We start from the raw sequence: 16973 nt of genomic DNA on the forward strand, positions 1-16973 counted from the left end.
GCCCTGACTATGTAGAGCTTATGGTCTTGTGGGTGGTAGAAAAATTCCTGGATAAGTAGCAAGAACTGTGGAAATCCACTGTGGCCAGGTAGAAAATAGTGTTCTCATCACCACAGCAAAAAGCGGCAAGCCTGAAGACACCATAGGAATTGGGCCCAGGAATGGGAGAAAATCATACTAGAGATGGAACAAAGGCCCAGGAATGGGAGAAAATCATACTAGAGGTGGAACAAAGGAAGAAATGATTGTACTATTCTAAGCCAATGTTTAGTTCGAAAGGTGATGTGAAGACCAGCGGCAGCACAGGTAGAATGAAAGAGCAAAAATTATTTCTGGTCTGTGGACTGGAGTGGAGCGGTTATATATTTGAAGAATTAGGACTGAGCAGCTAGGACAGGAAAGGGATTTTTAGAGAGAGTTTGAGGCATTCAGTTGGCCTGTTGCAACTCTGTAAGGACTGCCTCCACAGCCAGGATTCTTGGTGGCCACCGGGAATAGAATTCTGAGCAAAACATGCCCTGGCTGTGTAGAGCTTATGGTCTTGTGGGTGGTAGAAAGATTCCTGCATAAGTAGCAAGAACCCAGGCTGTGGTCCCAGCTTTCCTACTGGGCTGCCCTGGGCACATTCACCATGCCCATCAGGGCTTTGCATGCTGCATAGGGGCAGAATGAATGATCATCCTTGTGCTCAATTTCCAGGGCTCTACTCTTAGGCAGAAGAAATGTTTATTTGAAATTCATCAATACGTTGTGCTTCTCTTTGTCTTCTTTTTATTTTAAATTCCAGTGAAATGAATTATAATATCTTTTATTTTAAATGGCATGAATAATACAATCTCAAATTTGTAAAATTCTAAATGTAAAATTCTAGATCCACCCATTTATGCAGGCTTCCATCTAACAATATATATTGAAAGAGGTATGACGGGGCAGTGTTCCCTAAATTTTGTTCAGTTAGAAAATTCTGAGTCACTTAAATTTTAATGGAGGGGCTATATTATTTCTACAAATATAATAAAGACTACTATTTGCATAAAATGGAATAAATTGTTACGAATCTAGGTCAGAGAAAGAGTGTGTAACTGTGGCAGTGGGGTGTTGGGGAGGGATCTGTGTATGTGTCACTGTTCTTAGGTTCCTGGGGTTGTCTTCTCTTTAGGTACCAGACGTGCTCCAACAATGGGCTGGTGGCAGGATTCCAGAGCCGCTACTTCGAGTCAGTGCTGGATCGGGAGTGGCAGTTTTACTGTTGTCGCTACAGCAAGAGGTGCCCATATTCCTGCTGGTGAGTCTGGCAGCCGACCAAACCCTCATGACTGCTAGGGTAGGAGAGGCACCTAGGAAGTGCTCTGGCCCCTGTTTCTAGCTTCAGGTAAACTTGAGGGTCACACACAAGCCTGGAAGGCAGCGCTGGCATATAGACAAGAATGAATGAATGACTTAGGAGGATGTTCCTGCCAAGAGGGATCTTTCAGGTTATCCAACCCCCCACATCCTTCTTTTGGCAGAAAAGGAAACAGAACCATACAGCCGGCAGTGACTGGGCCAAAGTCACCCACCTACTCCGTGGGAATGCCAAGTCTTAAGCTTAGGCCTACTGACTCCCATCCCAGTGCTGTTCTCCTTCTCCCCAACTTCTGGTGACTTCTCATCACATCCAAGGCTGCAGGGACTATTTGGGAACCTAGTTTCCTGCAGTCTCTCTCTGGGAGAAACCAATCCTTTCAAGGGTCAGAGTCTAGTACATAGTTATAGACAGAAAAAATTAAAAATTAAAAATTAAAAAAAAAGATTGTGCTGTTTTCTGGATCCATTTGGAATTCCAGCCTCTGATATTTTGTTTCTTTCCCTATCCCTGGGCTGATGCCGAATATCTCCTGACCTAGCCTTCTGACTGACTAGGAGAATGTGTATATTGTCATTTGCCCTGATGCCTTACACTGGGTGTTGATAACACAACTGGCCCAGGTTTTTTTTATCTGAAAACAAGCCAGGCATTTCTGCCTTGGGCAAGGGGATCCACAAGCGTCACCATGTGAAGGTTGGCTCCCTCAAGTGATTGATCTCTCTACAGTTTGATGCGTGCAAGGACAGCTTCACAGGTCATGCTTATTCTTTGCAATCAGACAGCTTACTCCACAGATGCCCAGTGGCACACAGCATCTCTAGGGATACAAAGCCCCAAAAGCTTAACGTTTTTCTTTTTAAAGTAAGGACCGATAGTAAATTCAGAGCTCAAAGTCACCTGTCCCTGTATGATGGAGCAGAAACCTCCTCTAGTTCTTCAAAACTGCTTCCATAAAGCAGTTTTTACTCCTCCACAGCGGGTGAACAGGCCTGGCAAAGGATTATGATGCAACTGGGATAGGTCCTGAACCAAAGACCTAAAGATCTCTTGCAGTGGAGGAGGTAGAAGGATCACTAGTTTGGGCAAAAAGAAACTTGAGTTTCAGTCTCTGTGCTGGCCTCTCCTCGCTTCCCTCCCCTCTTTCCCCTTTCCCCTTCTCCCCTCCCTCTCATAACTCTGCAGGCTCAAGCACATCACCTAAAATGATGACCACCTTTTTTGAGTCTCCAAGATGTTTAAGACTCTGATGAAAACTATAGATCTTGTCTTCAGTGGGGGAAATGCACTTAGCATGTTAATACAAAAGTTTGCAGAGAATTCCGGGAGTCCTTAAACTACCTGAAGGCCATTCATGAACACACTGCCAAGAACCCCTGGCTCATAAGTTGAAATTTCAAGGATTAGAAGATCTTTCAGGTTGTGCTGAACCCTAAAAATGTCTTAACTCCGAAGGCACTTTTGCAAAAGATGATCCAGATGCCAGAATTGTTTTGAGAGGATGAAGGAGGTTCCAAAGACGAGTGCGCCCCAATGAAAGGGGAGAGTAGGTAGGAGCTTGGCCTCCACAGATCTCTCATTCCTGGTCTATTAGGAGAATGGCACTTCCCACAAGGAAACCAGCCTCCCTTTGTTGCAAGGCATTAAAAGCTAGTTAAAATGTATGTAAATTACCTGAAAGAGCAAGCAAAACCTAATAGTCAGCGAATTTACTTACTACATTAGTATAACTTTCCCTGAATCAGACTCCAAAGGAACACATCAGGGCTGGGGTATGCTGGGTGGCTAAGAAGAGTGGGTTCAGGAGCAGGGGAAAGAGTGAGGAGGTGAGGAGGCAGCCCTGCACGGGCTGCAGAGGGGAGGAAGGGGAACATGGACAGCCTAGGGGCAGCTGGAGGCCTGGATGTCAGTGGCTGTGTCTCTCTGCCCTTTGTAGATGCCTCTGTCACAGCACTTTCTGCATTTTACCACCTGTGCACAGTTGCTCCTCTCTACCTGGACTGCCAGTGTGTGGAGGATATGGGGCCACTCACTGATCTTTGTATTTTCAATGCCCAGTATAGTGCTTGGAACATAGTGACTTCTTAACAACTGTTGAACAAATACCCACATTAACAATTGTGGAGAGTGTATATAATGTGAAGTGGCCCAGAAAATATAGTTTTCTTACATAAAATTTTTTGTACTCTCCCCCATCCGTCCACTTCTGCCTAGAATATAAGCTCTACACAAGCAGAGATCTTTGTGCTGGCATATGCCAAGCCCTATAAATAATGCCAGGCACATAGCGTTTGTTTGGATGAACGAATGACTTCAGCCTACTTTTTGTTATGAGCATTAAATAAGGTAATATATTTCTGGCCTTGCCACTGTCTATGATCACACAGAGCTGACCTGTCTTGAAGCAGAGTCCCCTTCACCCTCCCAGATGCAGGAGAGACCCAGCCTCCTCACCAACTAACAGGACATTCAAAGGCAAACTCTGCCCAGGAACAACCTGGCAGGTGTCAGGTCATTGCAGGAAGCAGAACTTGAGAGCAGGGTTGGTTATGCAGAGGAACAAGACATGTGACCAGTTGGACAGTCTGTTGTTGGATTTACTAACTCATTCTTCCCCAGGCAGAGAGGAGTAAGCTGAGGCAGCAACATTCCTCATCACAGCAAGGCCCGAGGTCTCTGCAGAGATGAGTGGGAGAGCCTGCTGTGTTTGTGGCCATGCCATCATGGCTGGCTGACCCCTGCCCAAACAGAACAACAACAGGGAGTGGGCTTGGGCCTCAAGGCTTTGGGTGATCAGGCAGGCGAGGAACTAAGACTCACTGGTTTTAGAAAAGTTGTCAAGGCCGGGCGTGGTGGCTCACACTTGTAATCCCAGCACTTTGGGACGCCGAGGTGGGCAGATCACAAGGTCAGGAGATCGAGACCATCCTGGCTGACACGATGAAATGCCGTTTTCTACTAAAAATACAAAAAAAAAAAAAAAAATTAGCTGGGCGTGGTGGCAGGCACCTGTAGTCCCAGCTACTCGGGAGGCTGAGGCAGGAGAATGGCGTGAACCCAGGAGGCGGAGCTCACAGTGAGCCGAGATCGCGCCACTGCACTCTAGCCTGGGTGACAGAGCTAGACTCTGACTCAAAAATAAGAAAAAAAAGAAAGAAAAGTTGTCAAACAGCAGAAATAAGGGGTGGATGAAAGTATGTGTGAGAGAAAGGGGTAAGCATCTAAGTCTTCCTGGAATTCCCATATTCCATGGATCTCTGGGATCTGTGTTAACACTCTGAACATTGCTTCTTGAAGCTTTTCCTATCTGTTTATTTGAATGCTGAGACCTGAAAAAGACAGGTCTTTGTGTTTCCAGTTCCACCGTTGTTTTAATGATGCCCCAGATTTCCAGTGGTCACCTGGAGACTGGTTCCAGGATACTTCTGCTTCCCCAGAAATACTAGGTATCGTTCCTCTCACGTACTTTAGAAATGACTTCTCAAGCTCCCTTAGATGCAATTCACCAGCTAAGATGCTAAAAATGTAATGATCATATAGACATATATGTCGGAACAAAGTCTCAACGTTAAAGATTGATAGATAAAGATGAGCAATTTTGAGTTGCCAGAGATATCCATGTCTCTGCTGACAAGGTTTACCCAAAGCCTTGATCTGCAATGACTTCGCCACTCCCCACCCACACCAACCCCCACGCCCTTCACCCTTCCTTACCCTATCCTACCATCCAGACATGTGGCTGTTGGTCTGTAGAGCCAAAAGGTGGGAGAAAGTACAGAGGATTACTCCAAAAGGCCTGACAAGTCAACTTTGAAACAAGTCCCACTAAGGTGTCGTTCCACCTGGCTGGTTCTATTTCTGAAGGCATGGTGTTAGAGCTGAGAGCTATCACGGTCGCCAAATAAAATGGTATTTTTTCAAAGAAAGCACTGGAGAAGCAGCAGAACAAGATTCAAGTATGCACCATGGTACACAGTGTATGACTCACTATCCCGCTGGTGTGTCTAGACATTTTAGTGGCATCTTTAAATTGCCTGAGTCATGATGTTATATTATATGTCTTTCTAAATGCCTCCAGGGCATAAATTAGGTCTTATTTTTTCAACATCTCCAGGATATTACCCAGCGCAAAATAGAACCTTAATAAATGTGTCAAATGAATAACTGAATGTTGCAAGCCCCTAGGAACAGTAACAATGGTGAAACCCGACATTGATGTGATGATGTTTTATAGTTGACAAAGACTTCTTTCATGTACATTATTTTATTTGATCCTTTTAACAGCCTTACAGAGTGAAGTGAGAACTCTTTTTCCTGCACCTTCCCACAGTGAAATGCTGATAACCCTCTTATCTGAAACCTTCCCTTACATGACTTTAATTAGCTTGAATTACCTCCCAGGGAACTGGACCCATGTGGGTGGGGACGACATTTTTCCCCTTCCCTCTTTGAAAGGCATTCTTCAGCACGCAGCCTGACACTGTATGAACTAGCAAAGTGAGCATCTAGCGCCTGCGTTTGTAAGCACTTAGGGATTCAGAAATATCATCACTCTAGGCTGGAAAAAACAAATCATCCAACCAACTCCCAAATGAGTGTGGGATTTATTTGTTTGGTGGGAACCAAGGTGCTGCTCTCATTTCAGCTTGTGCAGTTTCTCGTTGGATATTACAGCCTCACTGGACTCTGGCAAGAAAGCAAATTCCTGACAGATGTGGACATGCCATTAGGAAGTGGTCTCCACTGGATTGGATGAATATGTGAATTTTATAGATATTTATTTAGATATGAAATTTCTAATTCTTAGTCTAGTGGTCTGCAAACCACAAACACATGTCACTGAAGTTGCCACAACCCTTTAGACATTGTTTGTCATAACCTCTCTTCTGCAAACAGCTCAGCAGCTGCAGGCTGCACACCAGACTGTCTACTGTCCAGGCAGAGACTCTGTGTCCCAGGATCTGATGGTTGTGAATTATTTTCTTTTCTAAATGGCTCTTCTCCAGACCCATGGCCTTTCATTAGGTTCATTGGATAATATCTTTTGACCATAAAATAATGCATCCATTTAGATGACCTTTACTTTTCTGTTCAACCCTGATATTCTGTCTCTCAGACTTTGCATTCTCCACTGCCTACTTCCCCGCTCTCTGTGTGCAAGTCATAAGCCAGAGAGTGCTTTTTTAAAATTCCTGTATAGTTCTAGTTAACAACATCAGTTGATTAGAACATTCTTATCTCTCCCACCCCAAAGCACCCAGTCAAAGCTAATGTTTAATTCCTAGCCTCTTTGTTCAGATGTTAATACAAGATAGGGAGCGTTTGCATGTTCACTCCTGTAATGCTGTTTTAGGGACAGGAACAATCTCACAGGGCCCTGCATTGCTGTGCCTATCATATGCCACCTGTGCCCAGACAGCCTCCTGCAATTCAGCTCCCAGAGGCCTGGTAAGAAGAGCAGCTTCCATTAGGTGTATCTCCTAATGTTATTTAACAGGTGCAGAACACCAACATGGCACATGTGTACATATGTAACAAACCTGCACATTGTGCACATGTACCCTAGGACTTAAAGTAAAATAAAAAAATAAAAAAGAAGAGCAGCTTCCATACTGGTCCTCTGTGCAAGCTGGAAGCTATTACTATAGAGATGGACATACTTAAGTTTTGAGGAAATTGGAGTAGATGTCACAATTTAAAGGAACTTATATTGGGTTTAGATGCTCTGTGCCCTGCTAAAACCATTGCCTTCCATTGCATGATGTACATAGCACTCATTGTGCAGACAGCAGCCTCTCTGAACTTGAGCAAAATCGATCATCCCTTTCATCTGCTGGAATGGTATTCATAATTACTGTGCCATATTTAAAATGTAGACATGTACAATTGGCACTCCATATCTGGGGTTCCCTATCCAAGAATTCAACCAACTTTGAATCAAAAATATTCAGAAAAAAACAATAAAAATAAAAATAACAATACAACAATAAAAAGTGATACAAATACAAAACCATATAGTATAATAACTACTCACATAGCGTTTGCATTATCTTAGGTATTATAAGTAATCTAGAGGTGATTCAAAGTAAACAGGAGGATATTCTTAGGTTATGTGCAAATGCTACACCATTTTAGATCAAGGACTTGAGTTTCTGCAGATTTTGGTATCCATGGGGGTCCTGGAATGAATCCCCTGCGGATGGCACTGATGACTGTTTCATTAGTCCGTTCTCACACTGCTAATAAAGACATACCCGAGACTGGGTAATTTACAAAGGAAAATGGTTTAATTGACTCATAGTTCCACAGGGCTGGGGAGGCCTCAGGAAACTTACAATCATGGCAGAAGGGGAAGCAAACATGTCCTTCACATGAAGGCAGGGAAAAATGCCAAGCAAAAGGGGGGAAAGCCCCTTATAAAACCATCAGATCTCGTGAGAACTCACTCATGATCATGAGAACAGCATGAGAGTGACCGTCCTCTTGATTAAATTACTTCCCACTGGGTCCCTTCCATGATATGTGGGGATTATGGAAACCACAATTCAAGATGAGATTTGGTTGGCGACACAGAGCCAAACCATATCGACTGTATTTGGTGCCTGCATTATAGGTGATACCTCTCTCCTTATGTTCAAACTTCAAAAGCAGAAATATCATAGATGTGTCTGGCTAAGTATTGGCTAACCCAAGGCCAGCTACTTAGAACAAAGTAAACCTCTCAGTTACAAACCAAATCTGATGCTTTATTCTATCTACTCTGCTTCCCTCTACTATAATAGATTCTAGAGGCAATCATTCTTACTTCTATTTATTAATTCACTTAAGCAGTCAGTGAATGTGAATGGATATGAAATAATAACAATTCATAGGCTTTGGGTGAGACCCTACTAATGATAATGATGATAATAATAATATTTATTTATTGACACCTACCATGTGTTCATGTGTTACTGCATTTAATCTTCACACACAAAAATTGTGATACTATCATACACATGAAGGAACTGAGCTATAGAAGTTGTGGCTCCCTTCAAAGTTCCAAACTTGACTCAAACAGTCTATCTGCCTCCAAATCCCATGCTCTTTGCATAGTACTGAGCTGTCTCTAGATGAGGAATAAGACTTCTACAGGTGAAACATTACATAATAGCACAGTAGGCATCTGGTAGAAAACAGAGAATAAAGCTATTTTAATTGGAGGGGAGCTGTTGAAGGTGAAGTAGCCCCCACTGACATGCAGACCCAGGGTGACCACCACAAAATGTGGCTAATGAAAATCAACACGAGTCAAAGTGAATGTGCTTACTGACTAGCCCTGGGCTTGGACAGTGAGTTAGAAACTCAGTTCCAAGACAGCAATTTGGAAAGTGTTCAGGGACTTTCCTCTACTCATTTAAGCTACAGATATCCCTGGAACTGTTATTCCCTCGTGTTGTGATACATGTCTGAAATGTTTGAAATATAAAGTCCCAAAATGCCATAAAAGGTCAGACATGGACATTTGTTTTTATTTCTCACACCCCAGAGCCCCAGGGTTCAGATTTTCTGTGCGGAGAAGGGCACTTGGGTGACTACCAGAGGTCCCACTTGGCCACTCCCCAGTTCTTGTGGAAAGAAGCCGGGAGATTGTTCTCTGTGGCTGTTTTCCTTTACACATAACTCCATTTGGGGTTTATTTTTTCTGTCTTTGCAAAACTAATTCAAAGAGGGTCTGATGTAGCTCCTAATAAAGACAAACTAAACTAATCTGAAATATGTTCATTCCTTATAGCTTACCTGGAAAAGCATTATGCAAGAGGATTGATCATGAACAGACTGGCTTTATTTAACAAACTTCTCAATGATTTGACTGTCAGAAAGGGACATCTTTATAGCTGAATATATAAAATGCAAGCCAACCTCAACACATCAAATCCAGAAATGTTGAGTTTCTCCTCCAAACCCACCTCTGAACCAGATCATAAAAGCATATTTGATTCCATGCACCAGTGATCCCTCAAAGAGCTCACTATATTGGCCATCATGATGTTATACAGTATTCTATTATCTTGCTAAATATATAGTGCTGATATATTAGTCCATTTTCATGCTGCTGATAAAGACATATCTGAGACTGGGCAATTTACAAAAGAAAGAGGTTTAATGGAGAACTCACAGTTCCACGTGGCTGAGGAAGCCTCACAATCATGGTGGAAGGCAAGGAGGAGCAAGCCACATCTCATGTGGATGGCAGCAGGCAGAAAGAGAGCTTGTGCAGGGAAACTCTCATTTTTAAAGCCATCAGCTCTCATGCAACTTATTCACTAGTATGAGAACAACACAGGAAAGACCTGCCCCAAGATTCAATTACCTCCCACTGGGTCCCTCTCACAACATCTGAGAATTCAAAATGAGATTTGGGTGAGACACAGCCAAACTGCATCAGCTGACATGTTACAGGACATTAGAATGGGATATTTAAAGTAAGGTGCTAATTGAGTGGTGGAGAAATAGAAGAAAAACAGAATTCAATATTGAATGACCAACAGAAGCTTCTCTAAAATGTTGTTTGAGCATGAGCTGAGCTATAAAAGATCATTTGGAAGACATTCTAATTTTATTCTTATTTTTTAAAAAGCTGAAGTATGGCTTCCTCAGGTACCCATTCTGATCTGTTCATATGTAAATGCTGGGGATTTTTTCCAGTTTTTATGGTAGGGAGTCTGTGGTGTGTGCTTTTCTGGTGTCCCCACAAAGTCAGCCAAGGTTGGGGATATGATGGTTCCTGACCATGAGATGAAACTGCATCTGTTCATGTGCACATCAATAGGAGGGAAAGTCCTAAAAGAGGAGCTTCCAGGTGACACCGAGTAATCCAGTTGTCCTAACTCCCCCAAGTGAAACGGCTGCAACAAACACATCTCAGTGCTATGAAGTTTGGCTTTCATAGACGAAAAGTGTCTAGCTCTGAATAAGGTCTCGTAGAGGTGGGTTTTCACAAAACCTCATGCTGAGTCACTTTATATCAGGGAATACATTGAAAATCTTTACTTTATCTATTAAAAACCTAATCAGTTCTCAACCAAACCTCTGACAATGAATAAAATTGGCCACTGTATATAACTAGATTGTATCTCTATTTCCCTTTCTAAAATGGATGTGAGAGCATATATCTGGACTCAGTTCTGCAATATGTCTGTTCTTGTGGCAAAGGAGCCGAGACATCTATCAGCAGCAGCTCAGTCTGTGATATTGTATCATAGCAAACGTTCATTGAGTCCAGTTGGATCTGTTGATAATTTTAGAGCTTCAAGAATCTTAGATGAGAAAAATCCTATATCAGTCTTAAAATTTTCTTCAGTTGGAACTGATTTCCCTCAGCTCGTAACTAAGATATTATTTAATTTTTTCCCATCAGCTTCAGCTGACACAAGAGTTGTACAAGTGGCTTTATGTTACCAAGTTTTTACTTAGCTTTGGAACAACTCTCTGTCTTTCATCTTGACAGCAGAAAAAGTGTTGTGAAGTGAGAAACTACCACGAGAGTCATTCATCTGAAAGTGCACATGCACACACACACACACACACACACCAGTAGTTTTTTTTTTTTTTCAAGAAGAAATGAATTGGATATTTTGGAATTTATTTATAGGCTAGGCAATGTTACTCAGATTAACACAGATCAATACCACCTTGACTTGGTGACCCAGAGAATTCTAATTAGATTTTAGGTGCATTTTTCTTTATCTTGGTATTCAATACATCATCTAATTAAGTAATCATGTTAAACAAAATTAAAATGACAAGTTACAGCTTACTTCACAGTCTATTTCAAATTCAGCTTGTCCACTAGGTCAGTTTTACAGGCGATGGTCTTTTAACATGAAGAGGTTTGATAATCTGGCAGGTCTCTTCTCTCCCTGTTAAAAAAACAAGAGTTTTTTTGCTAGCTTGACAATTTTATAGGTGAAAAACATGAAGTGAGTAAATAAACTAAACCACAAAGATGGACAAAAAGCAATGTGATATAAAACACATCAGTTTTTCTATTTGTATTCAGTGAAAGTTTTTACATTTCAAGTAAATGAGCCTTCATTTTAAAAAAAAACAAATATATATGAAAAATTAAAGTACCTTCCAGTTCTAGCTTGCTGAAGTTTCTTCTGCAAAAGTACAAAACTTTATTTGTAAGAAACTGATTTTTATTAATTAGCAAACACACTGAGGGGTATCTGTTGATCTAAAATTCTCTAAATCCAGATAAATCTTTTTAAAAATTTATTTCACACATGAGGCTTTAATATTTTGAGTTAGGAAAAGATCGAATCTGAGACTATAATGGTTCAACCTAAAGCGTCCCTTTTCCATAGTGGAGTAAATCTGTGCAAAATATTTTTCCTTGTCTCTAAAAAACAACTTAAGTAGAGGAAATTTAAAAATGCACTTTAGCCAATTTGCACCAATCATAAAAGAAATAAGATATTCTTTCCCTTATCCTCACTCAACCATTCTGATCAGGGGAGAATACCGCAAACTTTAAGAACCTCACTGGCTATCATCAGAATAACTACAGAACAGGGTAGTGCAGGGTGAAACTATTTCTCTATATTCCAGAAGGCAGAAGCTTGGGTGCTCTAGCTTTACAAGTAAAATAGCAGAGGCAGGCAAAAGCTCACAGTAAATGTACACCAGAACAGGGGCCTAAGTGAAGGTGAATTTGTCTGACTGGGTTACAGCTTTTATAAGAAAAAAAGAAAAAAGAGGAATCTGTAATGAAGAAAAAAAAATCCTAAAATTTTGTCACATTTACAGGAATCTCAAACCTTTTGTATTCCCATGTTCACAAGTAGTTTTAACACACATTGTAAATAGTTTCAGTATTCAGGAAGAAGACTACTATATTGTTGCCAAAGAACAAGAGATTTCTTCATGCTTCTGATATCTCAGATTTGCTGAGTGCAATAGCCAGTTCTAAGTCTTCTTGTTCTTGCTGATTTAGTTGGGCAAGCCTCTGCTCTTCCTCTCTCTCACTTTCCCTCTTGGCCCATTCGATCATATCTTCTTCAGAGGGATAAGCACTGAAGTTGGCAAAATTGCTTGGATCAGGCTCTTTATTGGTAGTGGTAGTAGCAGAAGTGAATGGATCACAAAACATTTCAGGATCTTTTTCTTTGGGGCTATCGTTGCCTGGGAAAGGCTGAAATGGATCATTCAGTTTAAAGGGATCAGGAGAATCCAATTTGTTGATGGATTTTTTCCCAGGTGGTGGAGGGCCGGGTCTTGTTGGAGTTCCGATCTTTGGTGGCAGTGCTGGAGGTTCATCTTCACTTTTGACCGATGTTTCCTCAAATACATTTTTTGTAATCACTACGTTGCTGACAGAGCTCGATGTGGCTGAACTAAAAGGATCTTCATTGTTGACCTTTGACAATGTGCTGAAGTCGGTAAATCCATCTCCAAATGATTCATTCCCAAAAACAGAAGCAAAGGGGTCTGTGGCTCAATCGCTTGCTGCAACAACTGTTCTGTTCTACCAGGAGCAAAAGGATCGTTGTGCTTCAACGTTTCTACCGATGTAATACCGCTATTGTTGGCTGCACTGAAAGGGTCAGTGCTTGAAGTGGCAAAAGGATCAGTAGATGGCCTGAAGAAACAGTCTGATGCAAATGGATCTGAACCTTTGAAAAGATCACCACAAAATGGATCGATTTTTCCAAAACGATCATCCTTGAAAGGATCACTGCCAACGAAAGGATCAGACTGGAAAAAATCCAAGTTTGTATCTGCAACTGGACCTGTCAGCAAACTTGAGTCTACATTAAATGGATCTTCCTCTTTGAATGTCTATTATTGTCGAGTTCTGAACAAACTTTTTCAGTAACAGCTGTAATCACCTCATTTTCATCAGTCACACCAGAAGGCAGTAGTTCAGGACCACTTCTTGCTGGAGATTCCTGGTGTATGGGCTCAGACTCTAGGTTGCTCTGGCCTTCAGCATGTTCATTAAGGTTGGCTGTTTCACTGCTGCTGGTGCTGAGGCTGCAATAATCTGTAGCTCCATTTACAAGAATGCTGTGTGGGCTACTGCACCAATTTAACTGATTATTATGATTTTCCAAATTTTTCATTTCCATCAGTTTCATTTGCATTGAACTAATTTCCTGTTGTGAATCTTGTAGGTGCTGCTGAAGAGGTTCCAACTGAGCCTTCCCTGACTCTACACTCTCCTCCAATTCTGTTGTTTCTTGCTGTAGATGGCTCAGCTCTTCTCTAGCTTTTGCCAATTCTTCTTCATAAGTGGAGATCTGTGATTCCTGACTGGTTAATTCAGCTTTCAGAGAAGAGATCAGTTGGGCCTCCTCAGCACATTTCTTTCTGACTTTCTTGAGTTGCTCCTCCAGTTGGGCTTTCTGCTCATCCAGTTCATCAAAGAGTTCCTTTACCTGCTGTTTCTGGGCCTATAGTTTTTGCAGATTAGTATTCTCCCTTTGAACTTCATCTTGAAGATCCTGAACCTCATTTGTCCTCTGTTTAATGTTATCTTCCTTCTCCTTAAGGTCCTGTTCCACATTATTCTTTTCCCTCTTTAGGTCAACTATTTCATTGTTAAGAGTATCTAGTTCCTTAATAGCAGAGAAATCTGCAGCAGGACTTGATCCTATGATGTTCTTTTGTAAACTGGACCTGTCTGATGGTGGAATCATTTCAGGAGTAAGAACGTGAGGAGGATCAATGCCCTTGATTAACTTCTGACTGATTAAGTGAAAAGCCAAGACAAACTGTTCCTTTGAAAGCTTCCCACCGTCCTTTGTGTAGCATAATGACCATACGTGGGCTAGTAAGGTAGACGGTAAACCTGTTTTCAAGAATATTTCACGGACCTCCAATCCAGACATAAATCCGTCCATATCTTTATCAGTTTTCAGGAAGATTTCATCATATTTAGCTTTTTCTGCAGGGGATACAACCCACGTTTTTCTCTTAGATGGTGGCACCAAGGATGGAGGCAAGGACGTTGGCACAGGTTCTTTCTCCAGTGCACAGTATACCAAAAACATGGCAACTGCAAACTCATCTCTGTCAAGCATTCCATCATGGTCAATATCACTCAACTCCCAAACTCTTCCAAGGATATCCACAGGTAACTTAGAGTTGAGCAACACTGGTTTCACTTTATCACCAGATAGAAATCCATTCACTGGGCTTAACTATCAAATATTGCATCATATTTGGCCTTATCTTCAGGTTTTACAGCCCATAGGAGCTCAGCTGCAGAGGTTCCACTGATTAGCACAGGATTACTGGTATCATGAAATCTTGGTGGAGGAACAGCCAGGTTCAAACTACTTAGTGAAACTTCCAATCCATTCTGGGTACATGCCACAAGACACAAAGCAACAAAGAATTCTTGTTTGTTCAGGATACCTTTGCCATCTGTGTCAGCTAAATCCCAAATCTTTTCAAGTATCAAGTCTGGACGCCCTGATTTTTTCAGGAGAGCAGCAGCATCATAAGCCAACATCCTTCCAGTATTGCCTGTATCAACCTGTCTATAGTATTTTTCATATACAGGATTCCCACTTGATAACTTTTTTTGCCTTTGCTTCTCTTCTGCCATGTGAGGCACAGCATTCATCCCTTTTTCACCCTTCTACCATATGAGGATGCAGCAAGAAGCATCATCTTGGAAGGAGAAAGCAGTCCACATCAGACACTGAATCTGCTAGCACCTTGATTCTAGACTTCCTGGCCTCCAGAACTGTGTCAGAGAGAGCTGGGCCACCACAGCCATGGTGTTTCCATCATGCAAGAGAGGGTTTTTTTTGTTTGTTTGTTTTTGTTTTTTTGAGACGGAGTCTTGCTTTGTCGCCCAGGCTGGAGTGCAGTGGCGCGATCTCGGCTCACTGCAAGCGCCGCCCCCCGGGTTCACGCCATTCTCCTGCACACCAGTAGTTTTTATTAAAAATTAAGTAATAGCTAAAATTGAATAAATCTATTCAAACCCTTTACTTTAGTGGAAAGGAGAAAATAAGGCTTCCTACAGAAATGTTTGAAAAGTAGACTCATTTCAATAAAGACATCTTCCTGACCTACGCTCTTCTTCATCTTGCCAAGCTGAAGGTTTGTTTGATTGTTTTAACTGGTCTAGGAATGTATGGCAATGCTCAGTATGAAGTGTGTTTTTCCAAAAAACTGCTTAAAGTGACCTAGTAATTCACAAGGAAGCTGCAACCACACTGAACTCTTCCGCGACCCACGCTCGCAAAGCCCAGTGTCACAGCTTAGGAAACCCTGATCATTCTGCTTCCTTGTAGCCTCTTTTAATCTCCTGAAAAGTCCCTATGCCCTGTCTCAGTGTCTAGTTCTGAGCTTTTAAATTCTTTTTTCTCTCTAAGGAGCTATTACTGGGGCTTTCACTTATTAGGACACTTTGTGCGTGTGTGTGTGTGTGTGTGCACGTGCGCATGCAGTGTCATCAAGAGCTAAATGCAGCCACATGTATCTGGTTTGAAAATACAGAATACAGCATCCTGGACCACATTGACACAATAGTTTTTCCTATGGACGGTGTTTGGGAGGTTCACTTTCTACCGGTGATTTGGGTCATTTCTCCATTGGTATTTTTATTTCATAAAGTAGAAGAGATTTCCATCGATATCCAACTTCCTTCCCTATCCTCCTTTACCCAGGTTTCTCTAGGACAGTCTAAACTCAATCCCATGGTGTTATAATAAAAACAAGACAAAATAACAACAATCAAAAGTCAAACAAAACAAAACCTGTCTGGGATCAAGGAGAAAATGTACCAATGGTCACGCACCTCAACTTCTCTAGGACATTCTAGAAATTCACTGGACATCAGTACCTCACAAAGAGGCTTCTCAGACAAACTGTCCAGTTAGACAGGGGGCTTATGTCAGGTCACTACCAAAAATGAAGCAATACAGAATTCTAATTAAAGAAAGCATTAAATAACATTTTCCTTCTTTGAAGCTTAAAACTTCTTGATTTTTTTAAAGGTAAGCTTTTCTTTCCCAATTTATTCCGTGGTATTTATCCAAGTACCTTAAGACAGATCAGAGTGGTCAGTAAAAACTTAAAAAATAAAAATCTAGCCTCATAATTTCCAAATACTTTTGGCAATTGGATTTAGCTTAATGCAGTGTTGCTGTATATAGATTCTGCCTTAGCAAAGAAAAAAAAACAAAACAACAAAAACAAAAAAAAACTTGGTAATTAATTTTTACACATTGTATCCAGACATGCTTCAAAAGTTTTAGAAAATATTTTTTGTTCCCTGAAGTAAGGAAAACACACACACACCCATCCCCACGCAACCTCTTATTCTAATTTGCATTATTCACGTTCTCAGCAAACCTCTCTTTCCTTTGGTTAACTTTAATACAGTCCTTGTTAGAATTCTCATGGATCATAAATCAGTGGGATCCAAGTAAGGCCCTATTAGTTCTACTTATAAGACATTTACCATGCTGGGCGTGGTGGCTCATGCATGTAATCCCAGCACTTTGGGAGGCTGAGGTGGGCGGATCACTTGAGGTCAGGAGTTCCAGACCAGCCTGGCCAACATGGTGAAACCCCGTCTTTACTAAAAATACAAAAACTAGCTGGGTGTGGTGGCACACAC

The 16973-nt window shown here is 41.5% G+C and overlaps 2 protein-coding genes across 2 annotated transcripts in view; one reads left to right on the forward strand and one right to left on the reverse strand.

The window, feature by feature from the left end:
- DPT (dermatopontin) overlaps positions 1-16973 on the forward strand; it is a 43657-nt gene that overhangs the window by 20284 nt on the left and 6400 nt on the right. Inside the window, exon 2 of the mRNA XM_032161061.2 lies at positions 1160-1285. Coding sequence (XP_032016952.1) covers positions 1160-1285 — 126 coding nt within the window. The remainder of the gene's footprint in view (positions 1-1159; positions 1286-16973) is intronic.
- Positions 12255-14799, reverse strand: LOC116473268 (epidermal growth factor receptor substrate 15-like). Its single transcript, XM_032161060.2, is given in 3 exon segments — positions 12255-12854; positions 12857-13167; positions 13170-14799. Coding segments are annotated over 3 exon segments (2157 nt in total). The 5' UTR covers positions 14416-14799.

The sequence above is a fragment of the Hylobates moloch genome, unplaced genomic scaffold, assembly GCF_009828535.3.
Source record: "Hylobates moloch isolate HMO894 unplaced genomic scaffold, HMol_V3 SCAFFOLD_8, whole genome shotgun sequence".
Lineage (NCBI taxonomy): Eukaryota > Metazoa > Chordata > Mammalia > Primates > Hylobatidae > Hylobates > Hylobates moloch.